Source organism: Palaemon carinicauda, chromosome 5 (genome assembly GCF_036898095.1).
Source record: "Palaemon carinicauda isolate YSFRI2023 chromosome 5, ASM3689809v2, whole genome shotgun sequence".
In the NCBI taxonomy this organism is placed as follows: domain Eukaryota; kingdom Metazoa; phylum Arthropoda; class Malacostraca; order Decapoda; family Palaemonidae; genus Palaemon; species Palaemon carinicauda.
The window spans coordinates 70,055,137-70,068,457 of record NC_090729.1 but is presented as its reverse complement, the minus strand read 5'-3'; the positions used below and the strand labels follow the sequence as shown (position 1 = coordinate 70,068,457).

Genomic DNA, 13,321 nt, shown 5'->3' with positions numbered 1-13,321 from the left:
AATGCCAACAGGAAAGAGCACTGGGCTCTCTCCGGTTCGCAGTAGTGACAGACCCGATGCTAGAAGCACAGCCAAAGGATGCGTCAGGAGTCTGGAGAAGATACGCATCAAACGCTCGAAGAGATCAACAAGGTTGACACCGACCCGATTGCGCACGCCATTAAGGCCGTGGTCAACGAATAATAGCCTAGTACAGACAATTTTCTTGCAACAACCACAAACATCAGTGGTGATACGCATCAACATCTTGGAGGCTATGACAGTCCTCCTGACGTTGAGGAGACTATCCCCTCGCAGAACAATCCACATCAGATTGGCTCTCAACAACAAGGTGATAGTAATATGTCTAATCGACAAGGCTCGAGATCATCTCACAGCAACTACGTGATCTTAGCCATCTTCCGCCTGGCAAGGAAGAGAAGATGGCATTTATCAAGCAGTTCACCTTCAAAGGTTCTGCTATGTGACGTCAGATGCTCTATCCGGACGAAAGCCGATAGAGACAAAATGGTCCCTAGACGCAGACTCATTCTCCTTTATTTTCGATAAAGTCCCAGAACTGCAAATCGACCTCTTCACAACGAGCGACAACAAGAAACTACCTCGTTATGTAGCCCCTTAAGAGAACCTTAAGCGGAAACAATAGACGTCATGTCTCTCGACTAGAATGGATGGAATCGAACTTATCTGTTTCCACCAACCAATCTCCAACTAAAAGTCCTCTGCCGTAATCAGTTTTATCCAAACTGGTGCAGAAGTCGGTTGTTACATTTCATCCTCGAGAACCAACAACCTGCATCTCATGACTTTTTCGCCCTAACAGCGAATAAAAGGTTGGGATCTCGAAGAATGTGGCCGACTTCATTGTAGAGTACAAGTCAAGTCCAACCAGGAGACAATGTGGATTATCTTGGAAGAAAGGGGTAACCCTCGTGAAAACAAAGGGACCAACAGAAATTTACACAGGTTTCTGTCTCCCTTTCTTCTTTCAACTACTTGGACGATGCCTGACTTCCACCACGATAACCACGTGTAAGTCGGCCCTGACTAGACCTCTTTCATACGCCTTTGAGACGAGCCTTATAAGCGAACTCCTTTTAAGGTACCAAAGCATGCACTAGACCCAAGCCGACAACCCCTCCAAAGTCTATTACATGGGCGTTGGTCAAGTCTTGCACTATGCTTCGAACCTGAACAATGAGGAATGTACTCTAGAAGAGCTAACACGGAAACTCAATTTTCTGTTCGCAATAGCCTCAGGGGCTAGAGTTAGTGAAATATTGGCCTATCAGGGATCCAGGCCATATTCAGTTCACAGAAGAGGGAGAACTGAATCCTTTCCCCGATCCTACTTTCTCGCCAAAAATGAGCTGCCCACCAAAAGGTGGAGTCCTTGGAGAATCTGCCCACTGAAGAAAGATGTCTCCCTATGCCCATTAGGGTGTCTTAAGGTCTATCTTCATAGAACTTCAGACTTCAAGGAAGGACAGCTCTTCCGAGGCGAAACCTCAGGATCAAAATCTATCCCTAAATTAACTGAGAGCAATGCTCACCTAGTTATTCGCAGACACAGCTCACCCGCAGTTCATGATCCTAAGAAAATTGCTTCTTTACGGAACTTCTTCCAATACTATATGAAGCAAGTACATAAATAAGACATGTTGTGGTGGCGGCGGGTAGTTTTAGAAACCCGTGGACTATGCCTGCGACGAACAGTGAACTGCTTTGGGACTTTCCAGTGCATCGGGTGCATGGGTACATTTACCCTCAAGTGCAACTCACAACGATGATTAACACACTGTTCCATATAGGTGCATATCTGACTGATAACACCAGTGCTGAGTGAGCGTTGCGTCACGGTGTTCAGGCATTTCCAAAATCTGTACAAATCAGACAGATTTGGTTTCACATCTCCATTGAGTGGCATCATTTCGATGAAATTACATATTTTTCCCAAAAGGAGAAAATATGGACCCTGATGTGTTTTCAATGCCAGATCAGATTCATACCTCATTGTAACTACAACTAATAATCTAGTTACAAGGTAAAATACTGAACGTATTTGCGTCTTATTGCTGCTATCTCAGTTACAGACGAATGAAGTATACTAGAGTTTTGATTAAACCCTAGAAGGGCCCAACTTGAAATCAGAGTACAGATTTCCAAGGGATAAAAGGTAATCTCTGAGATTTACCGTGCGTCCCTATGGAGATACAAACTTTGAATCCTTATATTCGAAGTTGACACTTTCCCTGCAGGGGGCAGGAAGCCCTAAGTTAGTTCCAAGCTTAGTGGATATGACAAATAACAGTAATGTCATATATAAAGGTCTAGGAGACCATATAAGGAACTCATTCAAAGAAAAGGCACTTATACAAATCCACAGATATAGTACTTTCAAGTAATTATCTGGTATACTGCCATCAGGATGACATGGCTGAGCCCAAAAAACGGATTTGAAGCAAAGCGAAAAATCTATTTTTGGGTGATATCGCCGTGTCGTCCTGATGGAGCCTCCCTTCTTTCAAAAAGGAGTATACAACTATGTAACGAAAGACCCCACCCGAAACTACTCTATCTGCAGCTATCCATGCTTAAATGCAACAAGGAATAGTTACGCCATAGTAGTACTGGGAGGGGATCCACTGGGTAACCTTAATAATGGCTCCCCTTCAAACTCACCACTCTTCCCCTCAAGGCGAAAACACTATTCGGGGTGAAGATTGCTATGTGTCGTATCAAGAAATACGTCCCCTGATATTATGCGATATCCTTAAAAGTTATATTAAGGATACTCGTGCCAGGAGTTAGAATTCTGGAGACCTGTGGTCAATTCTCTGGGAGTATCACTGTAGCCAAATATCCCATAAAAAGCTACCTAAAAGAACCTTCCAACAGGGCGACATGGCGATATCACCCAAAAATAGATTTTTCGCTTTGCTCAAAATCCGTTATTTTTACGTTCCTTAGGTTCCTTGTAATAATATATAGATAAATGGCGTTCGGCAGAAGTTGACGAGGAGTCAAACAGACGATCATTGCTAAAGGCGAAAGTGTGTGTCTGAGGCGATGAGGACGACCACGAACTCAGCGAGCAAGCCAATGACAATGATGATCCCCCGCAAGGAAGAGTGGTGAGCAGGAAGATCTCTGGAAGAACTCCGGAGAGGTGTGTCTGTGGGGGGGTTTCTCTGGCGAACGAGAGAGTTGATCACCTGCAGGAGAGACTTGCCTCGGACTTTGCTCCACCCCTGATGGAAGAGTCGGCTTGTATTTGCCGAAGAAACTGCAATCAGCCGAAGAAAAGTAGTTGTCAGCAATTCACCCTGCAAGTGGGAAGGTTGCAAGACAAGAAATGATGAAGGTTAAGTTCTCCCTTGAAAGGAAGAAACAGCCAAACACCTGGGGAGGAAAACTCTCCCTCGGAAGGGGAAGTAGTCCAATCCCTGGAGGCGGACCTCAGAGCAGCGCTCTTTGCTTCCCTTCAACAACCATTGTTCAAGATGAAGGTCTGCTTTGAGGTCTACCTCAGAAAAGTGAGAAAAGATAGCCAGAGCTAGTTCCTCGAAGTCAGTGTGCTGATTAGAAGCTGCCACAAGCGGAGAACAGGAATGTGACGGCGCAGGGACAGCAGAATCCACAGGAATGAACAGCACTGCTCTTCTATGTCGGCTGTCTTAGCCGAATGAAGATGTACAGCATTGCTAACTGGGAGGGAGAAAAAAAAGAAAAAAAAACACTTCCTCGAGAGGAGCACCTAAGCCTTGCATGGGAAAGGTGTCTCCTGAGTGAACCAACACAAATTTAGGTCTACGCACTTCCTTCGCTGGCCGACACTGACAGGAGAAGATCAGCAGTATAAAAACAGTAATAAAACAAGCAGTTATTAATACAACTTAATTAATGAAGAAAACCATTCAGGAGCCCAACCTTACCCGCACACAGGAAGATGTACCCCCGCAGAGGAACTACCGACTGCTGATGTAACAAGGGATAGCGGCGAAAAAGAGCCAGGTCCGAAGTCAAGCCTCATAAAGGCTGCAGGCAGTTTCCTCCAAGGACACTTAGGTGGGGGGGGGTGACGTAAACATCTAAAACGAGAAGTAGTATCAAACTAAGACGAATCACCTGCGGCGGAGGCCGCGTAATTTGGAAGGATACCAGGGAAAGATCGTAAGGGAAGGTTCTCTGTCCTTGAGAACCTGCCACACTACGTTGACACACAAACAGCAACAAACACTGTAAAGAAAGCTTACGATATATATAAAAATATCAAGAATGTTTTCATGTATATAAAAGAAATCAAAAGTTAAAAAGTCAAAGATTATTAATGGCAGTCCAAAAGATGAGGGGGAAGAACAGTAACAACCGTTCTCCCTCCAAGCCAAAGGCAAAGTGAAATACAGTCACAGTTGCGTGAGTGAGAGGGGTAGTTACTACACTCCACCCCCAACGCCTCCCTAACTAGCGGGATGGGTAGTTAACCTTTGCTAATTTCTAATGGCTTCTCCTTTCAGCTCAGCCGCAAGAAATACCTCTATAAATAGCTAGGCTTGTATTCCAGTTACGGAACAAAGAGACTTTTACCTTCAATCACATATCACATTTTACTGTGAGTCAAGTGTTTTTACTTACAGAACCAATGGATGGAAAAATACGAGTTCCACAACAGAATGATAAAAACAATTGTGGTAGTTTGCATACAACACAGTAATCAAAATCTTACCAATAGTTTCTGTTGGGTTTCTTGGCCTGGGATACCAATCGCTGTTCTTGAGAGCTTCAGTAACTTTTGACAAAACACATTCACTAATTTCTTCACATACCTCAGCACGAAACTGCAATACACATACAAAATGAAATTTAAGTTTATTTAAAAAATACTAAGCATTACAAAATAAATTATAAATAGCCTTTATGGAAAATAAAAACCACCTTTCACCAAAACCCTATTTGCAACGTATGTCAAACCTATTTTGAGAAGATAATCCTCTAAAGGGTAAATAAGAATTGTTCAAAATATATATTTCACAAGGTAATAAACTCAGTGACAAGAAATTTTTAGCAAAACAAAGATTGCTAAAAGAGCAGTGGTGTAAATCTGGATTATTAAATACAATTATAAGAAGTACAGTATAATGTACTTTTACACAGTGGTTTGATTAAATCATAAAACAGCCTTGAATAAACCTATCCTGGTGTTTGTATTTATACATAAAACATTTCTGAAGTATGAACAATGAAATTTTTATCCTTTATATAGGAAATTATTGACCAATGTAATAGAAATTTAAAATATTTATTCAATAATGGTACTGTATATGCATGCATGTATGTAATTTATACGATATGCAAGTTCTGTAATACATAGGCCTAAGTGAGTACATAATATTTATATACAGGTAGGTGTCGACTTAAGACTGAAATAGGGACAGAGAAAATTTGCAAGTCGATCTGGACGTGTCGAACATAAAAAGTGAAGTTTCCTTATAATATGATACATCATGATTCAGCAGTCATCAAAGGCATATTTACCTCCGCAAACAAAGTTGGAAGGCGGTTATATTTTACGCCCCATTTGTGATTGTGTTCATAAACAGCTTCCTGGCCCCAATTTTAACCATACAGTAATGAAACTTGCAGAGATTAACTATCATGTAAAAATCTGGAATGATTAAATTTTGGAAGGTCGAGCAAAATGTCCAATGCACGTAATTAGCAATAAGTTTGGACATTGTTGTCACGGAAACTTTAAACTCGATTCATATTTGCGTGTATGAAAATTCACACCAATACATGTCAAAGTCATAGGTCAAGGTCAAGGTCGAGCAAAAGATAGAGAAATAAGCTGCCGTGGCAGAGGTCTGCGCTCTACTGAGTGCCCCTCTAGTTCATCAATATTTTCTTACTTTATATCATAATTTCATTTTCTTGTTTCATAGGATATATGCTCTATTAAAATATTTTTGTATTCTATTTTTCAATTTCGGAAGCATTTTAACAATCAACAATTACCAACTCATTTTGTTTACATTTGGTTATGATCAGCCGATATGAAGGTCACGCTACCGATCGGGAGAATGCGTATTGTTTATATAATTTCTTGATTAATTTGAAATATTTTCATGAATATTACATCAGCACCAATATGTTACAGGATATCATAGTTTTAATATAGTGCATTTATAACCAGTATTATCAGTTACCATGCAAATATGTCCGCGCGCGCTCTCTCTCTCTCAAAAGTGTATGTGTGCATGTGCATGTACAGGTAGTTCATTTTTAAGCCTTCAAATTTCATTAGACATTATGATGTTTAATTGTGGCTTATTAAATCATGTTTGTATTCTATTTTTCAATTTCAGGAGCATCACTTGATATCAAGGTCATTTAACGGTAATGCGATTATGCAAAATTATGAAAGACACAGTTCTGTTATATAATTTTCTTACCTTACTCGAAATATCTTTCGCTCAAATATTAATAACATGGTGTTCTTATATAATTTTCTTAACTTATTCCAAATCAATCAATATATCTGTCTGTCTGTCTGTATAGATGGACCGGCACTTTGTTGAAGTGAGAGAGCTTGCGCTATGCAACGAATGGGTGGGTGATGGCAGCGGGGAAGTTTTCTTTTTCCAACCCGGTTGGTTTAACCTTGCCGCTAAGACCAGCTCTGAGCATCCAGACTAGGACCGGATCACTATTAACTCTTGCTACATTTTCATATTTCAATTTTTCTCTTTCTTAACCTTTCTATCCAAACTCTCAACTTTTAATCTCTCCTGGTTAAAAAATAAAACCTTACATAGAAACGAAAGCTATCTATAACTAACTTACATACATATAGACATTTAAGAGTTGAGAGCTACCTCATGTGTCACAGCAGTGTCTTTGGAACCTCTATAAACAACGGTAAGCATTTCCTGACAGGTTTCGAGACTAAGACGGAGGAATCCCAAGGCGACGGGACGCAAGAATGGAATACGTAGTGCTATTAGTGCCCCGCAAAGCACATTCCTAATGTCTAATTGCTGACCACTCCCTGTGACTGACCCCCAGCGAAATAGGACTAACTGCTCATGAGGTTGACATATCTTTTGTTCCATGTTGGAGTCCTGACCAACTAAAAAACCAAGTTGCTGCTCCTTGGTAATACTCCATAGTACCTATGTCTGACTGTTCCTGTATGTCTGGAAATCCCAGTAATCGCTAGCCTTCTGCTATCAATCATGGCTTCTGCCTTGTGCTGCTCAGTTGGGAGCTGCAGCAGGTTACGGACTTAGGATACTTAACTGTTGGTTTGGGAAAACGTATGGGAGGTTAGGGACAGAAAAGATGGAAACTTATCCAAGATTAAGTGGATTCAGCAGCAGGTGGGTGACTATCAGCCAACCCACCTTTTTACACTACTGGTCACAAAGGTAATAATTGTAGAAGTTATTAGGTGAGATTTCCAAACAGACAGGCTTTAGACAATATAACCAATAAATCAAAATTAAGTGAGAAACTGAAGTTAAAGCCCAAATGTGCTAAATGCCAAATAATCAAATGGTAAAAGACTTCAAAGAAGTGTGCGCAGCTAGCCTGCTCCGTAATATGGTATGCCTGTTCTGTTAGCAAGAACAGAAAATAGAGAAATTTAAAAATGAAAACCAAGAACTAAGAAAACAATTGAAAGTCATGTAAAAGTTCCAACAGCTAGAAATAAGGAACAAAGAAGTCATAGATGATAATGTAGAAAATGGGATTAGTATCCAAAAAATACAAAAGGTAAAGTCATGGACAGAACCTAGAGAGGAAATAACAAAATAAAAAGGAGAGTTCACGAAACCCACTAGAGGAAGGGTAGCTAAGGCCAAGAACACTATACAACACCCTAGAAAAGTGAACTAACACCAAACACAGACATTGTTAATCAGAGGCTCTATGGTAAAGGACCAAGGGGAGTACTTAGGCCTCAAAAAGGGGAGAAAGGTCAGGTCCTATCCAGGTGCCAATGAACAGAAGATAGAAGAAAGGGTCAGTAAAACTATAAGAGAACAAGAACACCACTATTATTGTACAGGCAAATGGAAATGACTTATTCCTAAGAAAGGAAACTACTGGCCAAACAGACCCATTGGTTAAGCAGCTAGAAAAACTGTTGAAACAGCTAGAAACAAGATCAACAATACTATAGTTATAGGTATTCTGCTAAGACTCAATGTCAACCACTTCACCCTCAGTAAGGCCATAGGGATAAACGAAAGGCTTAAGTCTATATGCCGGAAAAAGAAAGTGAAATTTATAGATCTTTGGGATACTGTCTAAAACAAGAGAAAATTATACAGACGAGATGAAATACACTTTAGTGAAGAAGGCAAGAGAGTATACAGAAGCCAACTTAATCTCAGCCTGTACAATTACTTAGACACAGTAGACCAAGAGCAAACTAGACCCTTAGAAAATCCTCCAACAACAATTAGAGGAAATTTGGCAAAAAAATGTTATTTTCATTAGTAAAATAAATTTTTGAATATACTTACCCGATGATCATGTAGCTGTCAACTCCGTTGCCCGACAGAAATCTAAGGTCGGGATACGCCAGCGATCGCTATACAGGTGGGGGTGTACACAACAGCGCCATCTGTGAGCAGGTACTCAAGTACTTCTTGTCAACAAGAACTCAATTTTCTCCTCGGTCCACTGGTTCTCTATGGGGAGGAAGGGAGGGTCCTTAAATTCATGATCATCGGGTAAGTATATTCAAAAATTTATTTTACTAATGAAAATAACATTTTTCAATATTAATCTTACCCGATGATCATGTAGCTGATTCACACCCAGGGTGGTGGGTGGAGACCAGTAAACATGTTAACATTAGAAGCTAAGTATCCCGTATTTCATTTAAGCAGTTATTCAAAATAACAAACATAAAATAAATAAGTACCTGGTAAGGAAGTCGACTTGAACTATTACTCTGCCTTTTTTAAGTACGTCTTCCTTACTGAGCCTAGCGGTCCTCTTAGGATGCTGAACGACTCCTAGGTGCTGAAGTATGAAGGGCTACAACCCATACTAAAGGACCTCATCACAACCTCTAATCTAGGCGCTTCTCAAGAAAGAATTTGACCACCCGCCAAATCAACCAGGATGCGGAAGGCTTCTTAGCCTTCCGTACAACCCAAAAAACAACAATAAAAAGTATTTCAAGAGAAAGATTAAAAAAAGGTTATGGGATTAAGGGAATGTAGTGGCTGAGCCCTCACCTACTACTGCACTCGCTGCTACGAATGGTCCCAGGGTGTAGCAGTTCTCGTAAAGAGACTGGACATCTTTGAGATAGAATGATGCGAACACTGACTTGCTTCTCCAATAGGTTGCATCCATAACACTCTGCAGAGAACGGTTCTGTTTGAAGGCCACTGAAGTAGCGACAGCCCTAACTTCATGTGTCCTTACCTTCAGCAAAGCAAGGTCTTCTTCCTTCAGATGAGAATGTGCCTCTCTAATCAGAAGCCTGATGTAGTAAGAAACTGCGTTCTTAGACATCGGTAAAGCAGGCTTCTTGATAGAACACCATAAAGCTTCTGATCGTCCTCGTAAAGGCTTTGTCCGTCTTAAATAGTACTTAAGAGCTCTTACTGGGCAAAGTACTCTCTCTAGTTCGTTCCCCACCAAGTTGGACAGGCTTGGGATCTCGAACGACTTGGGCCAAGGACGCGAAGGAAGCTCGTTTTTAGCCAAGAAACCGAGCTGCAAGGAACATGTAGCCGTTTCAGATGTAAAACCTACGTTCCTGCTGAAGGCGTGGATCTCACTGACTCTTTTAGCTGTTGCTAAGCAAACAAGGAACAGAGTCTTTAATGTGAGATCCTTAAAAGAGGCTGATTGAAGCGGTTCGAATCTTGATGACATCAGGAACCTTAAAACCACGTCTAGGTTCCAGCCTGGTGTGGACAACCGACGTTCCTTTGAGGTCTCAAAAGACCTAAGGAGGTCCTGTAGATCTTTGTTGGAGGAAAGATCCAAGCCTCTGTGGCGGAAGACCGCTGCCAACATACTTCTGTAGCCCTTGATCGTAGGAGCTGAAAGGGATCTTACATTCCTTAGATGTAACAGAAAGTCAGCTATCTGTGTTACAGAGGTACTGGTTGAGGAAACTGCATTCGCCTTGCACCAGCTTCGGAAGACTTCCCATTTTGACTGATAGACTCTGAGAGTGGATGTCCTCCTTGCTCTGGCAATCGCTCTGGCTGCCTCCTTCGAAAAGCCTCTAGCTCTTGAGAGTCTTTCGATAGTCTGAAGGCAGTCAGACGAAGAGCGTGGAGGCTTGGGTGTACCTTCTTTACGTGAGGCTGACGCAGAAGGTCCACTCTTAGAGGAAGAGTCCTGGGAACGTCCACTAGCCATTGCAGTACCTCGGTGAACCACTCTCTCGCAGGCCAGAGGGGAGCAACCAACGTCAACCGTGTCCCTTCGTGAGAGGCGAACTTCTGAAGTACCCTGTTGACAATCTTGAACGGAGGGAACGCATACAGGTCTAGATGGGACCAATCCAGCAGAAAGGCATCCACGTGAACTGCTGCTGGGTCTGGAATCGGAGAACAATACATCGGGAGCCTCTTGGTCATCGAGGTAGCGAATAGATCTATGGTGGGCTGACCCCACAGGGCCCATAGTCTGTTGCAAACATTCTTGTGAAGGGTCCACTCTGTGGGGATGACCTGACCCTTCCGGCTGAGGCGATCTGCCATGACATTCATGTCGCCCTGAATGAACCTCGTTACCAGCGAAAGCTTTCGATCTTTTGACCAAATGAGGAGGTCCCTTGCGATCTCGAACAACTTCCTCGAATGAGTCCCTCCTTGCTTGGAGATGTAAGCCAAGGCTGTGGTGTTGTCGGAGTTCACCTCCACCACCTTGCTTAGCTGGAGGGACTTGAAGGTCATCAAGGCCAGATGAACTGCCAAAAGCTCCTTGCAGTTGATGTGAAGTGTCCTTTGCTCCTGATTCCAAGTGCCCGAGCATTCCTGTCCGTCCAGTGTCGCACCCCAGCCCGTGTCCGATGCGTCCGAGAAGAGACGGTGGTCGGGGGTCTGAACAGCCAATGGTAGACCTTCCTTGAGAAGAATGCTGTTTTTCCACCACGTCAGTGTAGACCTCATCTCTTCGGAAACAGGCACTGAGACCGCCTCTAGCGTCATGTCCTTTCTCCAGTGAGCAGCTAGATGAAACTGAAGGGGGTGGAGTCTCCCTAACTCGATGAACTGGGCCAGCGATGAAAGTGTCCCTGTTAGACTCATCCACTGCCTGACAGAACATCGGTTCCTTCTCAGCATGCTCTGGATGCATTCTAGGGCTTGATTGATCCTTGGGGCCGACGGAAAAGCCCGAAAAGCTCGACTCTGAATCTCCATACCTAGATAGACAATGGTCTGGGATGGGACGAGTTGGGACTTCTCTATATTGACCAGGAGGCCCAATTCCTTGGTCAGATCCATAGTCCATCTGAGATTCTCCAGACAGCGACGACTTGACGGAGCTCTTAAAAGCCAGTCGTCCAAATAGAGGGAGGCTCTGATGTCTGCCAAGTGAAGGAATTTGGCAATATTCCTCATCAGTTTGGTAAACACAAGAGGTGCCGTGCTTAGGCCAAAGCACAGGGCTTGGAACTGGTACACAACCTTTCCAAAGACGAACCTTAGGAAAGGTTGGGAGTCTGGATGGATGGGGACGTGAAAGTACGCGTCTTTCAGGTCTAACGAGACCATCCAGTCCTCCTTCCTGACCGCTGCTAGGACCGACTTCGTCGTCTCCATCGTGAACGTCTGCTTGGTGACAAAAGCATTGAGAGCACTGACGTCCAGCACCGGTCTCCAACCTCCTGTCTTCTTTGCTACCAGGAAGAGACGGTTGTAGAAGCCCGGGGATTGATGGTCCCGGACTATGACTACCGCTCCCTTTTGTAGCAAGAGCGACACCTCTTGTTGCAACGCTAGCCTCTTGTCCTTCTCCTTGTAGTTGGGAGAGAGGTTGATGGGAGATGTTGCTAGAGGGGGACTGCGGCAGAACGGAATTCTGTACCCCTCCCTTAGCCACTTCACAGACTGAGCGTCTGCACCTCTGCTCTCCCAAGCTTGCCAGAAGAACTTGAGCCTGGCTCCCACTGCTGTCTGGAGAGGAAGGCAGTCAGAACCTGCCTTTTGCGGACTTGGAACCCTTCTTGGATTTGCCACGGTGACTGTCGGCACGGGTACCTCCTCTGCTGGAGGTTCTGCCACGAAAGGGCGGGATGAACCTAGTTGCTGGTGTGTCCACTGCTGCAGGACGGAAAGGTCTAGGCACGGAAGGGGAAGCTTTAGCCTTACGTGTGGAAGATGCCATCAGATCATGGGTATCCTTCTGGATCAGCGAGGCAGCCATCCCCTTGATCAGCTCCTCCGGAAACAGACACTTGGAGAGAGGAGCAAACAACAACTCCGACTTCTGGCACGGAGTGATCCCAGACGACAAGAAGGAGCAAAGATGTTCTCTCTTCTTAAGCACTCCTGACGTGTAGGAAGCCGCAAGTTCACCAGACCCATCCCGAATGGCTTTGTCCATGCAAGACATGATCAGCATGGCAGAGTCCTTATCCGAAGGGGAAGTCTTTCTGCTTAACGCTCCCAAACACCAATCGAGGAAGTTGAAGATCTCAAAAGCACGAAAGACTCCCTTCAACAGATGATCCATGTCAGAAAAGGACCAGCAAATCTTCGATCGTCTCATAGCCAGCCTGCGGGGAGAGTCAACCAGACTTGAAAAGTCGCCCTGGGCAGAGGCAGGAACCCCCAAGCCGGGTTGCTCTCCCGTGGCATACCAGACGCTAGATTTGGAAGCAAGCTTGGTAGGCGGAAAGATGAAAGCAGTCTTTCCCAGTTGCTTCTTGGACTGCAACCACTCTCCCATAACCCTCAAAGCTCTCTTGGATGAGCGTGCAAGGACAAGCTTGGTGAAGGCAGGAGCAGCAGACTGCATGCCCAGAGCAAACTCGGAGGGAGGAGAGCGAGGGGTTGCAGACACAAACTGTTCTGGATACAAGTCCCTGAACAAGGCAAGGACTTTACGAAAGTCTAAGGAGGGAGGCGTAGACTTGGGCCCTTCTAAGTCGGAGTGCGGTTCATCCAAATGTGCATCTTCGTCATCCGATACTCCATCATCCGAAAGCTGAGTAGGAAGTGGCAAAGGCGGGGCAGAAAGCTGAACGGCTGAATCCGGCACCACGGGTGCATGCGTAGCTGCTGCGGATTCAACATCATGCCGCTGTTGGTCAGTCTGCGAGCTGGCAACAACA

At 44.0% G+C, this 13,321-nt stretch overlaps 1 protein-coding gene across 4 annotated transcripts in view; it reads right to left on the bottom strand.

Moving 5' to 3' along the window:
- The window catches only part of LOC137641326 (next to BRCA1 gene 1 protein-like), a 337,633-nt gene that overhangs the window by 176,425 nt on the left and 147,887 nt on the right, over window positions 1–13,321 (bottom strand). For all 4 annotated transcript variants that reach the window (XM_068373763.1, XM_068373760.1, XM_068373761.1 and 1 more), the window contains exon 6: window positions 4,727–4,838. In XM_068373763.1, coding sequence (XP_068229864.1) covers window positions 4,727–4,838 — 112 coding nt within the window. The remainder of the gene's footprint in view (window positions 1–4,726; window positions 4,839–13,321) is intronic.